We start from the raw sequence: 16,428 nt of genomic DNA, 5'->3' as shown, positions 1-16,428 counted from the left end.
GATACAAATAACTTAGAGGTAGAATGGAATGCCCAGGATGGAGGGGGAAGGCCAAAGAGCAGAGGACTTTCAGGACAAGGAAATGGTGTATGTGACATAATGGCAGGTACATGTGTCCAGACTCACTTAAGAGTAGCTGCTTGGGCCAGCGATGGACTTGGGGTGGCCATGGTTTATCTGTGCAGATCCATCAGCTGCTATAGAAGGAATATTGGTAACAGAGGAGGCCATATGTGTGCCGGTGGGGGAGCCAGGGGAAATCTTTACTTTCTTTAAGTTACTATAAGCCTAAGCTAAACTTTTAAAACTTACTTTAAAATGTCTTATGCATATGTATATTTTATGTATGTCTGTATGTGGGGGTGTGCGCATGGGTACATAAGGGGGTATCTGATCCCTTGGAACTGGAGTTGCAGGCAGTAGTGAGAAGCCTGCTGTGGGTACTGGGAGCCACACCTGGGTCTTTTGTAAGAGCAGCCAAGTGTTCTTAAGCAGAGAGCCATCTCTCCAGTTCCACAATTTGTTTAGAGAGACCGTTAGTCCTAGAAAGATGGCTCCGTGCATAAAGCACTTTGTGTACAAGTATGAGGGACCAGAATTCAGATGGCAGAACCCACACACATGCTGGCAGGCATGGTAGGTAGAGACCCAGCACTCAGGAGGCAAAGACGTAAAGTTGGCTGGCCACACAGTCTGAATTGGCAACCTCTGGGTTCAAGTGAAAGGTCCCGCCTTGTTATATGAGACGTGGGTTGAATGAGAAAGTCACATGACATCAACCTCCAACCCACACGCATATGCATGTGGGCACATGTGCACACAGAATGTTAAAGCTACATCTAAGGCTAGAGCAGACAGATCTGCAGAGGTCGTTCCATTTGTCTGTGGAGAACTGTGCTTGCTTCCCTGCCTGATTCTGCAATGTGGAGTTCGCCCTTGCAAGCCAACCCTGACTGCTGGGTTGTCCCCTCAGATCTACAGGGGCTGAAAATTGCCATCGCATGCTTGGGTAGAATGGGCATCACCATGGCCTATGAGATGGTCTGCCTGGTCAACGCTGAGCTCTACCCAACATACATCAGGTGAGTGGGAACACTTGGGTTTCAGCAAGACAGCCCTACTTCTCATAGCACGGCGAGTGGGTAGGCGGATGTTCAAAGACAGTAGCCAATGGCTCACACTCAGGCTTACAGGCTGACTAATGCCCAGAAGGCACAGGACTCAGGAGCAAGGTCACCATGCAGAGGGAGACCAGAGCAGCTGAGTGGGTCTATGGACACCACAGATGTGGTATGGGTGTCAAGTGACAAACAGAAAAGGAGACATTACGTTCTGTCCAATCTGAAGGCTTATAGATAACCAAAGCAGGCCATGGGTGAGATTACATCTACACATCGTTTCTGCACATTGAAATGAACAGAACTGATGGCTTTCTGTTCTCAGACATTTAATGGTTTGGGACAGTGGGTGTCTGGAAAAGCAGTGGTAGGTAACTACTACAAGAAGTTAAAGTGTTAAATTGGTTTTTGGTGACTTAGGAATCTTGGTGTCCTTGTCTGTTCCTCCATGTGTGACATCGGTGGCATCGTCACACCTTTCCTGGTCTTCCGTCTGACCGACATCTGGCTGGAGTTCCCACTGGTGGTATTTGGTGAGAAATGCCTGTAGTTTTGGTTTTGTTTTTGTTTTTTCAAGACAAGGTTTCTTTGTGTTAGTCCTGGCTGTCCTGGACTCACTTTGTAGACCAGGCTAGCCTCGAAATCACAGCAATCCACCTGCCTCTGCCTCCCAAGTGCTGGGATTAAAGGTGTGCACCACCTTTAATTACTAGTGATCAGCAATATTATTAGTATCGCTTTAATGCTCCCAAGTCAGTATTATCACCGAGCTATGGGACTGATGCCTTAGAAACACAAATCAAAGGCAGGATGAAAAGAAAAGACATTTTGCTGAGGCACCCCCAACTCCCTCTCCAGTGATGCCCATCTCTCTCAGGTCTGCCAAAGAAAGAATCTTCTGCCTCCATTCCCAACGCACTTTGACTTCAGTACTTCAAAGGCAGATGCTTACATTTTCAAAACCCAGACAGTATGGAACTGACAATTAATAAAATGTGTCAGCAAGGCAGAGGCCATGTGTTGATACTCACCTCACCCCGACCTTTTCCCACTAGAGTTCAGGATGAGGCAGGACACAGTCCCTTCTGCTACTGCCAAGGGGCCCAGGAGCTAAAAGGAGTCACCTAGCTGCTTCCCTCCTTGCTAGTAGACAGCATATGCCAGCCTCTATCAGATGCTGGTCACAAAATCTGAAAGCATCCCAGAGATCCTGGGCACCTCCTCCAGTCACTGCCCTCTGCCCCATTGTAGACTGTGGGGCAGCAGCTTGCCTACATGCACCCACAAGGATAAACAGATTTGGATCGAAACTCAGAGCCACCTGCTCAGGGTACCTGGAGCACCTTGGTACACCACTTCAGTCCACTTTGTAGATCTACTTAGAGAGACTTTTAGACTTAATTCAAGCTACCCTTTTCCCAGGACACAGCACACTGACTTATCCCCTAGACCTCATGGCAAATACAACCACTACTGCTCTCTTGGCACTACACGCTGCCCCCTACACTTTCCCTGATTCCTTCCTTCCCTTGCCTTGTCCTCAAGCGGTTGGGGAGAGCAAAATTTTCCATGCCTCAAGACCTGCCAGGGAAAGTTTCAAGCTGTTGCTACAACTCTCCATCAAAACAGACCCAGTGAATTCCTCCATGGTCCATCATACTAACAAGATAGACAACACTGATAGCACGTGTGCTCTGTATGCCGAGATAACCAGAGTTATGAGGCCTACTGCCTGGAGGCACATGCCCCAGATATCTGACTCCCAAGTACTGGCTGGCTGAGGGGCCTGTCCCAGAGCCCCCCACCTCCTCAGGAAGTGACCATCATGCCCCAACTTCTCTCCAGGAGGAGTTAGAGGTGCCTAATCCTTGGTAAGTGATGGTGACTGGAGGGCTCAGCAGGACACTTCTGGATACCAAATAGGGGCTCCATGTTTCTGTAACCACCACTATTTAGCAGGTCTAAGAAAAGTCATGGCCTGTGTGAAGTGGTGTGGTCTTTTTCCCCACCTCACCTTCCCTGGAGGACACAAAGGACAAAGCTGTATTTCAAAGAGGGTCCCAAGGTTACCTCTGCAAGGGTTTTTTAAAAATCATCTCCCTTTGCCTACCTTTAACCTGATGGCAGGAAGATAAGATTCTTTTTCCTATTTCTTCTTCTTCTTCTTCTTCTTCGTCTTCTTCTTTCGTCTTCTCTTTTTCGTCTTTTCTTCTTCTTCTTCTTCTTCTTCTTCTTCTTCTTCTTCTTCTTCTCCTTCTTCTTTTCTCCCCCCCCCCTCTCTCTTTCTGTCTCTCTCTCTCTCTCTCCCCCTCCCTCTCTCTCTGAAATGAGCTGTTTCATCTAAGAAGCCTAAAACTACTGGCTAAGAGCGTACTAGAGGGGCCAGGGGTAGCTCACTGGCACAGCATTTGCTTAGCATGGGTACAGCTTTAGTTCCATCCGCAAAAGCAGGACAAAACAGATAACAATTACAGGGAAGGTGGGTAATGCCATCCTGGTTAGCAGGCCTGATCCTTGCACATGGAAAATGCTAAGCTTGTGGTCTGCTGCTCACTGGACCTTACCCTCTTCAGAGACTCAGAGCCAGAGAGACATGGTAGGGCACTCCTGTGATCCCAGCACTTGGAGAAGCAGGCACAGGAGGATCTAGGCTACTGGCCTCGTTTCATTTCTGTTGCTGTGACAAAACACCCTGACAAAATGCAACATAGGGAAGAAAAAGATTTATCCTACCTTACAATTCCAGGTCACAATCCACACTGCACAGGAGTCAAGGCAGTAAACCAAGCAGCTGGTCGCATCATATCCACAGTCCGAAGCAGAGATAAACACATGCATGCTCACTTGCTTAACGCTCACATGATTTTTCAACTCTCATACAACGAAGAGCCTGCTTAGGGAATGGTACCACCAACAGTGGGCTGGGTCTTCCTATATCAAATATGTTAAGACAATCCTTCTCCCATAGACACGCCCACAGGCCCACCCAGTGTAGGCAAGACTCTCAGAGACTAAGAGTCTCTTCCTTCATTCTAGGTTCTGTCAAGATGACAAAAGCTAAACATCACGGCTACATAGTGAAACCCTGTAAAGGGAAGAGCCTCTGAGCCAGCTGGAGTAGCTGGGTCTTGGTTGCATTTGCTACTCATTATGGTGCGGATGATCCTGAGAGGTTCAGAGAGTTAATTATTCTCAGCCATGACCATAGTTCATACTGTGGGTTGTGCCTTATCCTGAAGACTTGGCAAGCATTCGTTCACCTCAGTCAGAACAAGCCTATGAGGTAGATCATGTCCCTTGACAAAGGGCAGGAAGTCGGAACAATCTCAGGACTCCCCAAGCCCTCAGGCCAACCATCCAGTTGTCAGAGTCAGACCCAGGCATTGAGTCCTGGGCTTATGCTTGAGCTCAATGCACTATGGGTCCATCTCTGTTGTTTCTAATGAGTTCCTTGAAACCCCAAACTAATGAAGAGCCGGCACCCCATTTCCCAGAAAAAAAAAATCAAAGCATACCTCTTAAAGTATATATTCCCAGTATGAACTTAAAGAAGCCAAAAATATTAATGTGGTTATTTAAAAATATAACTAGAGAACTAAAACAAAGGGAAAAAAGAAAAAAACAAAGAATCTGAGGGCCACGTTCTACCCCTGAGTTGGGCCTGCATTAGTTTTCGGTACTGGGGATTGACCTAGGACCTCACATGTATTAAGCAAGCTCCACCCAGGAGCGTTTAAGACTGTTCTAGATTCTTTTATGTTACTTGTGATTTTTTTAAAAGCAGCTTAGGGAAGGAAAGGGCTTGTTTGCCTTACACTTACAGGTCACAGTCCATCACTGAGGGAATTCAAGAGAGGAACCTCAGAGGAACCCCGCTTCCTGGCTCACTCTCTGGCTCACTCTGTTTGGCTCAGGCCCACCTGCTTAGGAATGATGCCACCCACAGTGGGCTGGGTCCCTCCTACATTAATCATCAGTCAAGAAAATCTCTCACAGAGGAGGCCACAGGCCAATCTAATCTGGGCAATTACTCAAATGAGGTTCCCACTTCCCAAGTGACTCTAGGTTGTTCCAAGTTTACAATAAAAACTACCCAAGGGACAGAGTGACTGCTTAGTGGTTAGGGGCACTGGATGCTCTTGCAAACTCAGGTTTGGTTCCCAGCAGCCACAAAGCCACTAACAACTGTCCAGAGGGTCCAGTGCCTTCTTCCTGCCTCATCACCACTGTACCATGTGGTACACGGACATACATGCAAACAAAACACCCATATAGATAAAAATGAAATGTTTAACTCTTTAAAATTAAACAACACAGAGACAGCACCTCACTATGTAGACCACGCTGCCCTTGAATTCACAATCCTTCCACCTTACTCTCCCAAATCCTCGGATTACAGGTGAGTGTCACTGTACTTATAGCTCTGAGCATCTGACCTTGAATTAAATGGTCTCATTATGGCTTGTTATGGTATTATATATTCAGTAATACACAATGCATTGTCATCTTATTAAAAGGACTTAATGGTATTCATTTGTGTGTGTGTGTGTGTGTGTGTGTGTGTGTGTGTGTGTGTACACGTGCACACCATGGTGTGACATATGGAGTTCACTTCTCTCCTTCCATCATGTGGATAGGTCCCAGGGTTTGAACTCATGTCATCAAGGTTAACAAAGAGCGCCTTTGGCCCCACTGAGATTTCTTCCCAGCCTTGTTGCGCTTACTCTTGTTTGCTAGCGATGTTCCAAGTTTCTGACCTGTTCTCAATGCTGATTGCTTTCAATTGGCAGAGGTATATTCTTCATATGGTTAGGGGTTTGTTTTTTTCAGAGTTATTTTCTAACTCTGAAATGTCTTAACACTGTGGCAATGTCCCATAGCCTAGAATAACCTTGACTCAAAATGTTAAGTATTTCATTTCCCTAAAAGGAATTGTAACTCAATGGTGTTTGGCATTGGGTACGTTATTTATGATGGAAAATAGGGTGTTGAAAGATGGCAAAGGCGTCTATAAATAAGAATGGGAAAACATATCCCCCAAAAGCGAGGGGGAAACAAGGGGAGCCCTAATTATAGCGAATGCCTTTCTGGTTTTTGACGTGATTCTCATCTGTGTCTTAGCTGTGGTTGGCCTTGTCGCTGGGGCTCTCGTGCTGTTGCTACCTGAGACCAAGGGGAAGGCTCTGCCTGAGACCATTGACGACGCGGAGAACATGCAGAGGTGGGAAGCCTCCCTTGAGTGAACTCCTCCCTAGACGTTTAGGGACAATTCTGGATCCAACTGTGGAGAGAGATTAGGTTGAATCCATATCTCATACCATGGGATCGAGGCAGACTATATCAAAGCGTTAAACACCAAAAAGAGACCAAAAAAAAAAAAAAATTAGTGGAAATGCCATAGGAGGATCGGTTATAACATACCTTCATAATGGGCAAGGTCTGTCTAAATGTGGGGGGAAAAAATTCCAGGAGCCTTTAGGAGAAAAATTAGTCTTTCTGCATTCACAGCAAAAAAATGAAAGTTGGAGTGAAACGCTGTCATCACTGGTAAACGTGGACAAAGTGTTCAGAAGTATACGAAGGGCTGGCTCTCTGAGTGTACGTGGAATACTCTAACAAAACCACAGGAGCTAGATGGTGGTGGTGCAGGCCTTTCATCCAGCGCTCCAGAGGCAGAGGAGGGTACATCGCTTTGTGCTCAAGACCAGCCTGTTCTACAGAGTGAGTTCAAGGACAGCCAGGGCTACACAGAGAAACCCCTCTTGAAAAAAAACAAAAAACATGAGAACTTCTGCCCAAAAGCAAGGGACAGGAAGGGGCTGGCACCACTGACTCAGCAGAAAGGAAAGTAAAATTGCTCACACATACCTGAATGTAAGTCCCACCTCCTTCACAACGAGAAGAATGAGGGCTGGCCCAGACCTAGCATTTCCCTTCAGTGGAGAATCCAGCTGAATAAATTATTATATGCCATACAGCAAAGCACTTATAGCCACTAAAAAGAATAAAACAGCTTTATATCAACTGATAAGAAAAGTTCTCAAAAATACATTATTAGATAGAAAATGTGGGGACCAAACAGATACCATTTTGTACCAGGCTGCCTCCATCTTGTCCCCAGGGTTAACTCCCCCTTCTCCCAAGTTCTCAAAAAATCCACAAAAGTCCACCTGGTAACAGCTCCCAGAAACATGCACCTGAGGCCAGCCAGTCGGGTGCAAGTGGGGCAAGACCACAATGTCAAATAGATAAAATTCTCCCCTTGTGGCTTAGCACAAGCCCCCCAAGCCCTCTACCTCAACCAGCTTTAAGGCCAGCTTTCCAGTAAGCCCCTTACCCAATCATGTAACTCCAAGGCTTGGAAAGTCCTGCTGGCAGTTTTTGCCTTTATAAGCCCTGGACCCCAAGGAGACAGGGCAATACTTTCCTCCAGTTACTGGGGAACTGTCAGTCCAAGCTCCGGAGCTTGTTCAATAAAAGGCCCTATATGAATTGCATCCAGCCAGTCTCTGGTGGTCTTGGGGATCTCGTGAGTTGGGCATGACAAAAACAAGGCATAGAAAATTATTCATTCTGCCATTTGGGTCAATACAATATAAATACATAGACAAACAAATATAAAATAGTATTGAAAATAAAATGACAAGAATATAGAAATATTCAAGTAATCTCCCTTATCTGTGCTTTTTATTTCCATTCTTTCAATAACCTGTGGTTTCTCGGCTTCTGTGGCAGTTTGGAAATATTAAATGGAAAATTCCAGAAAGAAGAATCCATATCTATATATGGTTTTGTGTTGTTTGATTCTCTGACTGCCATTATAAAAACTTGCATGCTTGTCTCTGTCACACTCATGACATCAATCTTTCCTTTGCCTGGTGCATCCACATTGTATATGCTACCCCCCCCCATTAGACCCTTCACTGACACCTCAGTCACCTTTAGACTGCCCAGATAGCACTGTGCTTGTGTTCACATAGCCAGTACTTCACTTGTTCATGATCCAGAATGATGCTAGCAGCTCAGACATGCTGAAGAGAAACTTTATGCGAAGGGCTCATTTGTGTATGTATAGAGGCAAAAGTTATCAATTTAATAAAGCTGAGAGCGCAGGCCTCAGCTGAGCCAATTGTCACACATAAGCAGCCATGGGACACAGTTCTTTTTCTGACCACATGATCTTTTCTTTTGTTTTATTATTATTTTTTATTTACTTTACATCCCAATTGCATCTTCCCATCCCTTCTCTTCTCCCAGTCCCTCCCTCTCACCTCCCCCCTCCCATCCCCCATCCTGCCTTTCTCCTCAGATCATTTCTGAAGTGAAAAATGTCATGTAAGCTAAACTTCCAGAATCTGTGATTAAGAACCAGATGTGGGAACACTGTTTCCTCTTGTTGGCAATTTGTGGGAGCTCCTGGATAATGGTTCCATTCTTTGGAGAGGAAACCTTTTGTGATAGACCACAGCCCCCCATTTCCTATTGTTCTGGGCCTGGACCACTTCTATTACTGTCTGGTTCTCATGATTATTTGCATTCGAAGCACCTAAGCTAAAGCAGCCTGTCCTGTCTGAAGGCATCTTCCTATGCATGGTATCCTCACTGCTGGAGGACGGAGACTCCATCCTGAACATAGTCACATTCCTAGAGCTGTCACGCATTAGCAGAATAAGTCCCAGAGTCCTACCGTATACTAGTCAAAGTCCTTCCAGGCTTTTCCTCAGCTGCTACCAGTGGCAGGCAGCAAAGTTTCTAAGTCTACCTAGTTACAAATACAGCCTGCCTGACCTGTCTGCACCTTGTCTTCTAGGCCCGCCTCTTTCTGGAAATGATGTGGGGGCAGGAAACCTGTTTTAGCTCTCTCAGCTAGTGCGTTCCAATGCTTTCCTCACCAAACACTCATGACAGCCCTACAAAATGGGTCTTACCCTTATCCCCATTGAAACTGAAAAGAACACAGACATAGACAACTTTGTCACATAATCAGTTAGGGACAAAGCTATGGTGCCATTTGTGCCAGCCATAGGCTCCCCTTATCCTAAGAGGGTTGCTCACACTCAGGACAAGGCAGCTCCACGTGTGTGCAGTGCCAGGCATTCAGGCAGTGTCAGTCAACATGCCTGCTGATGTTCTTGGTGCTTGTGTTGAAGAGGTTGCTTTGGTGTTTCTCACATTGTGCTATTTGTTCTTGCTGGGATTGCTGCATTTTTGCTGATGCTCCCATAGCCGTTGATGTTACAGTTGACACAGCTGCCATTGTTAATGCTGCTGTTGTTGCGGCCACTGTTGCTGCTGGTCTTAATGTCTCTATTACTGTTGCTGCTATAGTCGATGATACCACTGCTGCTGTTGCTGGTGCAACTGTTGCTCGTCTTACTGCTGAAGCTGGCTGCCATTGTTACTGATATTCTTGTTGCTAATGCTACTGTTGCTATTGCTCTTGATATTGTTACTGATCTGTGTCATTGCTGCAGCTGCAGCAGCTCCTGGTGTTGTTACTACTGCTCCTATTGTTACTGATGCTAATGCAGCTATTTCTTTTGGTGAGAATGCTGTGGCTGCAGCTGTTGATGTTATTGTTGCAGTTGCTGTTGCTCTTATTGTTATTGCTGCCAATGTTGACGTTATTGTTGCTGTTGATAATGCAGCTAGTGCTCTAATTATTGCTATTGGTGCTGCTGCTGTTGATGATGTTATCATTGCTTCTGCTCCTGTTATAACCAAGTTATTGTTGCCACTGCTGCTGCTGTTATTGCTTCTGGTGCTAATGCAACAGTTACTAGTGTTGCTGAAAACAATGCTGTTTCTGCTGAGACTTGTTTGTACTGTTGTTATTGTGGTTAGTGCTGTTTTTTATGCTGATGTTGTTGCTGCTGCTGCTATTGCTGCTACTACTGCTGTAGCTGTTGTTGCAGTTACTCTTGCTGCTACTGTTGCTGTTACTTCTGTTGCTGTTACTGTTACACTTGCTGTTGTTGTTCTTACTGTTGTTGCTGCTGCTGCTGTTAGTTACCATTGCTGTTGTTGCTGTTGCTGTTGCTACTCTTGCTGCTGTTGCTGTTGTTACTGTTGCTGCTGTTGCTCTTGCTGTTGCTGCTGTTACTACTGCTGCTGTTACTGTTACTGTTTCTGCTGTTAATGTTGATGTTGCTGCTGTTACTGTTGCTGTTACTGTTGCTGTTCCTGTTATTGTTGCTGCTGTTGTTGCTGCTGTTACTGTTGCTGTTACTGTTGCTGTTCCTGTTATTGTTGCTGCTGTTGTTGCTGCTGTTACTGTTGCTGTTACTGTTGCTGTTCCTGTTATTGTTGCTGCTGTTCTTGCTGCTGTTACTGTTGCTGTTCTTACTATTGCTATTGCTGTTGTTACTGTTGCTCTTGCTGTTGCTGCTGTTACTATTGCTGTTGTTACTGGTACTGTTTCTGCTGTTAATCCTGATGTTGCTGCTGTTACTGTTGCTGTTCCTGTTATTGTTGCTGTTGCTGCTGTTACTGTTGCTGTTCTTACTGTTGCTGTTGCTGCTGTTACTGTTGCTGCTCTTGTTGCTCCTGTTACTGTTGCTGTTGCTGCTGTTACTGTTACTATTGTTGCTTCTGTTACTGTTGCTGTTGTTACTGTTATTGTTACTGCTATTACTGTTACTGTTGCTACTGTTGCTGCTGTTGCTGTTGCTGCTTTTACTGTTGCTACTGTTACGGTTGCTACTGTTCCTGAGGCTGTTGTTACTGTTGCTGCTGTTATTGTTGCTGCTGTTACTATTGCTATTGTTACTGCTGCTGATATTACTGTTGCTGTTGTTATTGTTGCTGCTGTTACTGTTACTGTTGCTATTGTTATTGCTGTTACTGTTGCTGCTGTTACTATTACTGTTGTTACTGTTGCTGCTGTTACTGTTGCTATTGCTACTTTTGCTGCTGTTGCTGCTATTACTATTGCTATTGTTACTGTTGCTGTTGCTACTGTTGCTGCTGTTATAGTTGCTGCTGTTACTGTTGCTGTTGTTGCTTTTACTGTGGCTACTGTTACTGTGGCTATTGTTACTGTTGCTACTATTATTGCTACTGTTGCTACTGTTACTGTTGCTGTTGTTGCTGTTGCTGATGTTATTGCTGCTGTTACTCTTGCTACTGTTACTGTTGTTGATGTTACTGTTGCTGTTGTTACTTTTTTTGCTGTTACTGTTGCTGTTGTTACTGTTGCTGTTGCTGCTGTTACTGTTACTGTTACTGTTGCTGCTGTTTCTGTTGCTGCTGTTACTGTTGCTGTTGTTACTGTTGCTGTTGCTCCTGTTGCTGCTGTTACTGTTACTGTTGCTGTTGCTGCTGTTACTGTTACTGTTGCTGTTGCTGCTGTTTCTGTAGCTGCTGTCACTGTTGCTGTTGTTACTCTTGCTGATGTTATTGTTGTTGCTGATGTTACTGTTACTATTGTTAATGTTACTGTTGCTATTGCTACCATTACTGTTGCTGTTGCTGCTGTTACTGCTATAACTGTTACTGTTCCTGTTGCTGCTATTACTATTGCTGTTGTTACTGTTGCTTCTGTTCCTGTTCCTGTTGCTGATGCCACTGCTACTGTTGCTGCTTTCACTGTTGCTACTGTTCCTGTTGCTGCTGTTGCTACTGTTGCTGCTGTTACTGTTGCTGTTGTTTCTGTTGTTGTTGTTTCTTTTGCTGTTGCTATTGTTGCTGTTACTATTGCTGCTTTTATTGTTACTGTTACTGTTTTTATTGTTGTTGAAGTTATTGTTGCTGCTGTTGATTTTGCTGCTGTCACAGTTGCTGTTGTTTCTATTACTGTTACTACTGATGCAGTTACTGTTGCTACTACTGATGTTGCTGTTGTTGCAGTTACTATTGTTTTTTCTGCTGTCACTGTTGCTGTTACTGTGGCTGTTGCTACAGTTATTGTTGTTGCTGCTGTTACTGTAGCATTTGCTGTTATTGTTATTGTTGCAACCCCTCCTGCTATTGTTTTTAGTATTGTTGCTGTTGTTATTATCAGTATTGGCACTGCCATCAATGCAGTTACTACCATTGTTGTCCATGGTGTAGCTGACACTGCTGCTCTCAGTGCTGTTATTATTGCCACTGTTGACATTAGTACTGCTCTCAATGTTGTTGTCGTCCTTATTATTGCTGTTGAGGCTGGTACTGCCACTGACATTGTTGCTGCTGTTGACGCTGCTGTTGTTGCTGATACTGCTGCTGCTTCTGCCATTCATGCTCCTATCACCATTGCTGTTGCTAGCACTGATGCTCTGTTGTTGGACATGGAGACTCTGGGAGCTGAGTAGGTTTGCTTGTTTCCCTGCTTGCATCATGAGAGGCCAATAGCCCTGCTGGGTGAATTGATGAGATTCTGTTATCTGCATCTCAAATTGGACTGGTCCAGAAACTGAGACCATGTGGGGAAATGGAGGGTAAACTTGGAGAGCTGGGGCAGCCCATGCCTGATTCAGTACAAACAGGAACATGTGCAAAGGGAGCAGCTCAGGAAGGAGAATAGCTCTCCTCCAAAGACTATCAGCATATCCCCATCTTCATAGAGGAGATACTCAGAAAGCTGAACAATGTCCTAATCACAGCCTTCACTCACAAACAAACAAACAAAAATCGGTGAAAAGAATCTCTTAAATTCTGTGTTAGAACTGATCCAAATATCATTAGATTTAGACTTATTTGTGCAGAGTTTTATTTAATCCTCAGTTACATGCTCTATTATAGAGGAAGGTGAAACACTGGGGAGTGAACTTAGGAACATCCTGTTCTGTGAGTTATTCGCTAAACTCTACCCATTTTCTTCATGAAAATCATCACTCTGAAGATATCACAAAAGTGATCTTGGACAAAGCCTATACTTAAGTTTTGTTTCATCTATTTATTACCCATTTGATGGCTCCTCTTGACTTCTTTCTCATCAGTCTAATTTGATACCCTATTGCAGGCCAAGAAAAAAGAAAGAAAAGAGAATTTACCTCCAAGTCAAGAAAGCAGACCTTCAGCTAAGCTGAAGAGGAAAAGCAAGTGCTGTGGAAGCTGGCTTTGCTCACTCCGAAGCCAGAGGCAGAGCTCCCCTCCCCTCTCAACCTACACAACCCAAGTGCTCTTCCCCATGAACTCCATCAGCAGTGAGCTGTAGCCCACACTGTTTGTTGCACTGATGTGTCAAACTCTACCTACCAGCCAGGGTCTCCCACCTCACTATGCTCTCAACACTCCCAGGAAACAGCCATTGGTTTACTGGATTTGTCTTTTCATCTTTTCATTTCTTTATTTGGTGTCTTTCTCCATCACAAAATCAAGCCAAAATGTACAAGGGGGCTGTGGGCCAGGACAACCAAATATTTTTTAATCTGAATAAAGATAAACTTGAAAGAAGAAATTGTATTTTTTAAGAAATAAAAAACTCAAAGTATACATCATCGAGTACCTGGAGTGAAGCCTTTCAGTATCATAAGTGTGATGGAATTTCAAATATGGTGTTTTCTATGTGGATCACACTTGAAAAGAACTCCAAACAAAAGAATGAGAATGCAAGCTGAGCCATCACCAAGCCTGCCTATATTTAGCAGATAAGTACAAGGGCATGCTTTCTGTGACCATGCAGTGAGGAGCATTCCTGACATTACTGAATCAGTCATGATAACTTTTCAGTGTGATAAAACTTTTCTCAAAATCTTAATGGGTCTTAAAAGTGGCATTAGTATCTCACCAAAGTAATGTAATAGATGCATTTTCAAAGGATAAATACTAGGCCTCAGGGGATGGCTGAGTCAGTAAAGATGCTTAGCTTGCAAGCATGAAGCATTCAGCTTAATCCCCAGGCCATGTAAGAAAGGGACTAGGAGTCGGGGGTGGGGGAAGATGGGGCAAGGGGGAAGGAAGGGGGTGCTGAACTCTTGTCATCTCAGCTGGGAAGGGAGAGACAGGCAAGTCCTTGGGGCTCACCAGTCAACGAGCCAAGCTTACTTGGCAAATTGCAAGTCAACCAGCCAACAAAAGAAAAACAAATACAAAGGGGCTGAGCCGATTGATCAGAGGTTAAGCGCACTGGCTGATCTTGTAAGGACCCCGGTTTGATCCCCCCTTACCCATGGCTACTAACAACCCTCTCTAACTTCTGGCCCTGGAGATTTGATGTCCTCTTGTGGCCTCCACAGGCACAAGGAAATGCACTGTGTACATAGACACACAAGGAAGCAAAATGCCTGTGCACATAAAGTAACTTCTGGAACATTTAATCACAAAAATGATAACATAGAAATAGCCACTTACAGCTGGGTGGTGGTAGTGCATGCCTTTAATCCCAGCACTTGGGGAAGCAGAGGCAGGTGGATCTTCGTGAATTCAAGGCCAGCCTGGTCTACAAGTGAGTCCAGGACAGGCAAGCCACACAGAGAATCCCAGTCTCGAAAAAAAAACAAAAAAAAAAAAAAAGAAAGAAAGAAAGAAAAAAGAAAAAAGAAATAGCCAGTTACAAAATGGAAATACAAATTAAAACTGAAATGACATTTTTACTTATCAAATTGATAAAATAACACTGTGACCAAGAACAAAAAACCAAAAAACCTTACAGAAGAAAGACTTTCTGCTTTCCTTGAGTTCAGGATGCCAGGTCACGGTCCATCACTGGAGGGAGGTCAAAAGGGGAAAAACCTAACAGCTAGTCATGTGCACCATGACAGAAAGACCCTGAGAGAAGCTTGCACCTTATGTGTACACAGTCAACCACACATTTCTATTGATGTATATCTACTTAGTGTTTTAAGGGCATTTCAATTATTAAAATTGTCACAAAAGCAGAACTCATTCTTACATGCATGTAAGAGCTACTTACAGGACGCGTCAGGTCAGGTGGTTTCATTACCAAACATGGGAGAGAAACTGATTCTGGAGTGAATGCAGATGTCTCTTAGGCAGCCTGGAGGTGGAAAGAGAACTGTCATGTGGCTGCCTGACTAGGAGATGCCGCCTCACCCACTGACTTTACAGAAGAATCATCCCTGGGGTAATGAAGTCCAAGCTGGCGGTGTGGGTTTCTCTAAACCCAGTGCCAATATTGTAAGCAAAACCGAGTTGATCCGCCACGCCTCGATGATGATGATGATGATGACGTATCCAAACCTGTTTCCCTTGGCTCAGTCAGTAGGTCTGAACAAAGACCTCTGATCCCCAAGGACTTTAAAACAACTCGTGTCAGCCCGAGAGACCTCCATTGACCCTGGCAGCTTCCTTCCACTGAGGCCAGTAGATTGATGGGTCTTGTGCTTACCTGGACCTTCAGATCTCTTGCCATGTTCCCTCGAGGCAGAAATATGGGTTATAAGATCATGCCCATGACCAACATCGCTCCAGCTGGGTGGCCTTTAGCCTTGGGTGGTAGCCATATCCCTTCTCTTTATCCATTCCCTGGTGTGTCTGGGACGTGACAAATCATTCACCAGAGGGCTTTCTCGCCAGCACATCTTCCTGCAAGCTCTGGGCCTCAAAAGACTGACATGTCCGCTGCTGGCTGCAGCTGCCCTGTCTTGGCCACCTCTCCTCTTGCCTCATTCCCACCTGCCCCAGATAATCCGTGGCTTTTCCCTGGGACACCAACCAAGCTCCCTTTGGGTCCTCATCAAGAAATTCACAACCTATGACCTAGAGTCTGAGGACACTGCTGTGAATGACGTGTGGGCATGGAGGACACTGCTGTGAGTGACATGTGGACCTGGAGGACACTGCTGTGAGTGACGTGCAGGGTGAGGCCATTGACCTTCTAAGTGAACACAGCTGTGCTATGGAAACTAGTGGTCACTATACAGAGTTCGAGGACTTTACGTTTTCTCAGGCTCCTGTGCCTAGAGACTCCTAAAAAGCAATGGGTATCCAACACCAGGTACCTGCCGTGTGGAGTTGGCATTCAGACTCTCTCTCTAGGGTCCAATTTCACCAGGTATCCTATGGGAGTGGCGGGGGTGGGGGGCTTCATTTTGTTCTGCTTTGATTTTGAAGCCTAGGCTAGCCCTGGATGCACTATGTAGCTGAGGATGGCTATGAACTCCTGATCCTCCTGCCTCTACCTCCCTCGTGCTGAGATTACAAGCATGTGCCACCACATTTGGTTTAGGAGCCCCAAAGCTTGGTACATGCTAGGCAAGCAGCCTACCAACTGAACCACAGCCCCAGCCCCCTCCTAAAGGTTTCCTAGGGAGAACATTTCCACCTTAGAAGTTTGCTGCCAATGGGGACAGCGTTTCCTTGCCTGTGTGTATTGGTAAGAAGATTCTGAGGAAACCTGCGATTGAATTTTGCTTGTCTGTTTTCT

The 16,428-nt window shown here is 45.1% G+C and overlaps 1 protein-coding gene across 2 annotated transcripts in view; it reads left to right on the top strand.

Annotated features, from left to right (window-relative positions):
• Nucleotides 1-13,433, top strand: part of Slc22a2 (solute carrier family 22 member 2) — a 32,073-nt gene extending 18,640 nt beyond the window's left edge. The window contains exons 8-12 of one of the 2 annotated variants that reach the window (XM_051164481.1): nt 974-1,082; nt 1,539-1,651; nt 6,240-6,339; nt 8,792-8,798; nt 13,069-13,433. In XM_051164481.1, the coding sequence (XP_051020438.1) occupies nt 974-1,082; nt 1,539-1,651; nt 6,240-6,339; nt 8,792-8,798; nt 13,069-13,257 (518 nt within the window). In that variant the 3' untranslated portion in view covers nt 13,258-13,433. Of the gene's footprint in view, nt 1-973; nt 1,083-1,538; nt 1,652-6,239; nt 6,340-8,791; nt 8,799-13,062 lie in introns of both variants that reach the window. The other variant, XM_051164480.1, reaches the window with a different exon arrangement.
• Nucleotides 13,434-16,428: the final 2,995 nt, after the last annotated feature.

This window comes from Acomys russatus, chromosome 21 (genome assembly GCF_903995435.1).
Source record: "Acomys russatus chromosome 21, mAcoRus1.1, whole genome shotgun sequence".
Classification (NCBI taxonomy): domain Eukaryota; kingdom Metazoa; phylum Chordata; class Mammalia; order Rodentia; family Muridae; genus Acomys; species Acomys russatus.
Note: the sequence above shows the minus strand (reverse complement) of the source record. Positions and strands in the feature narration are given on the sequence as shown.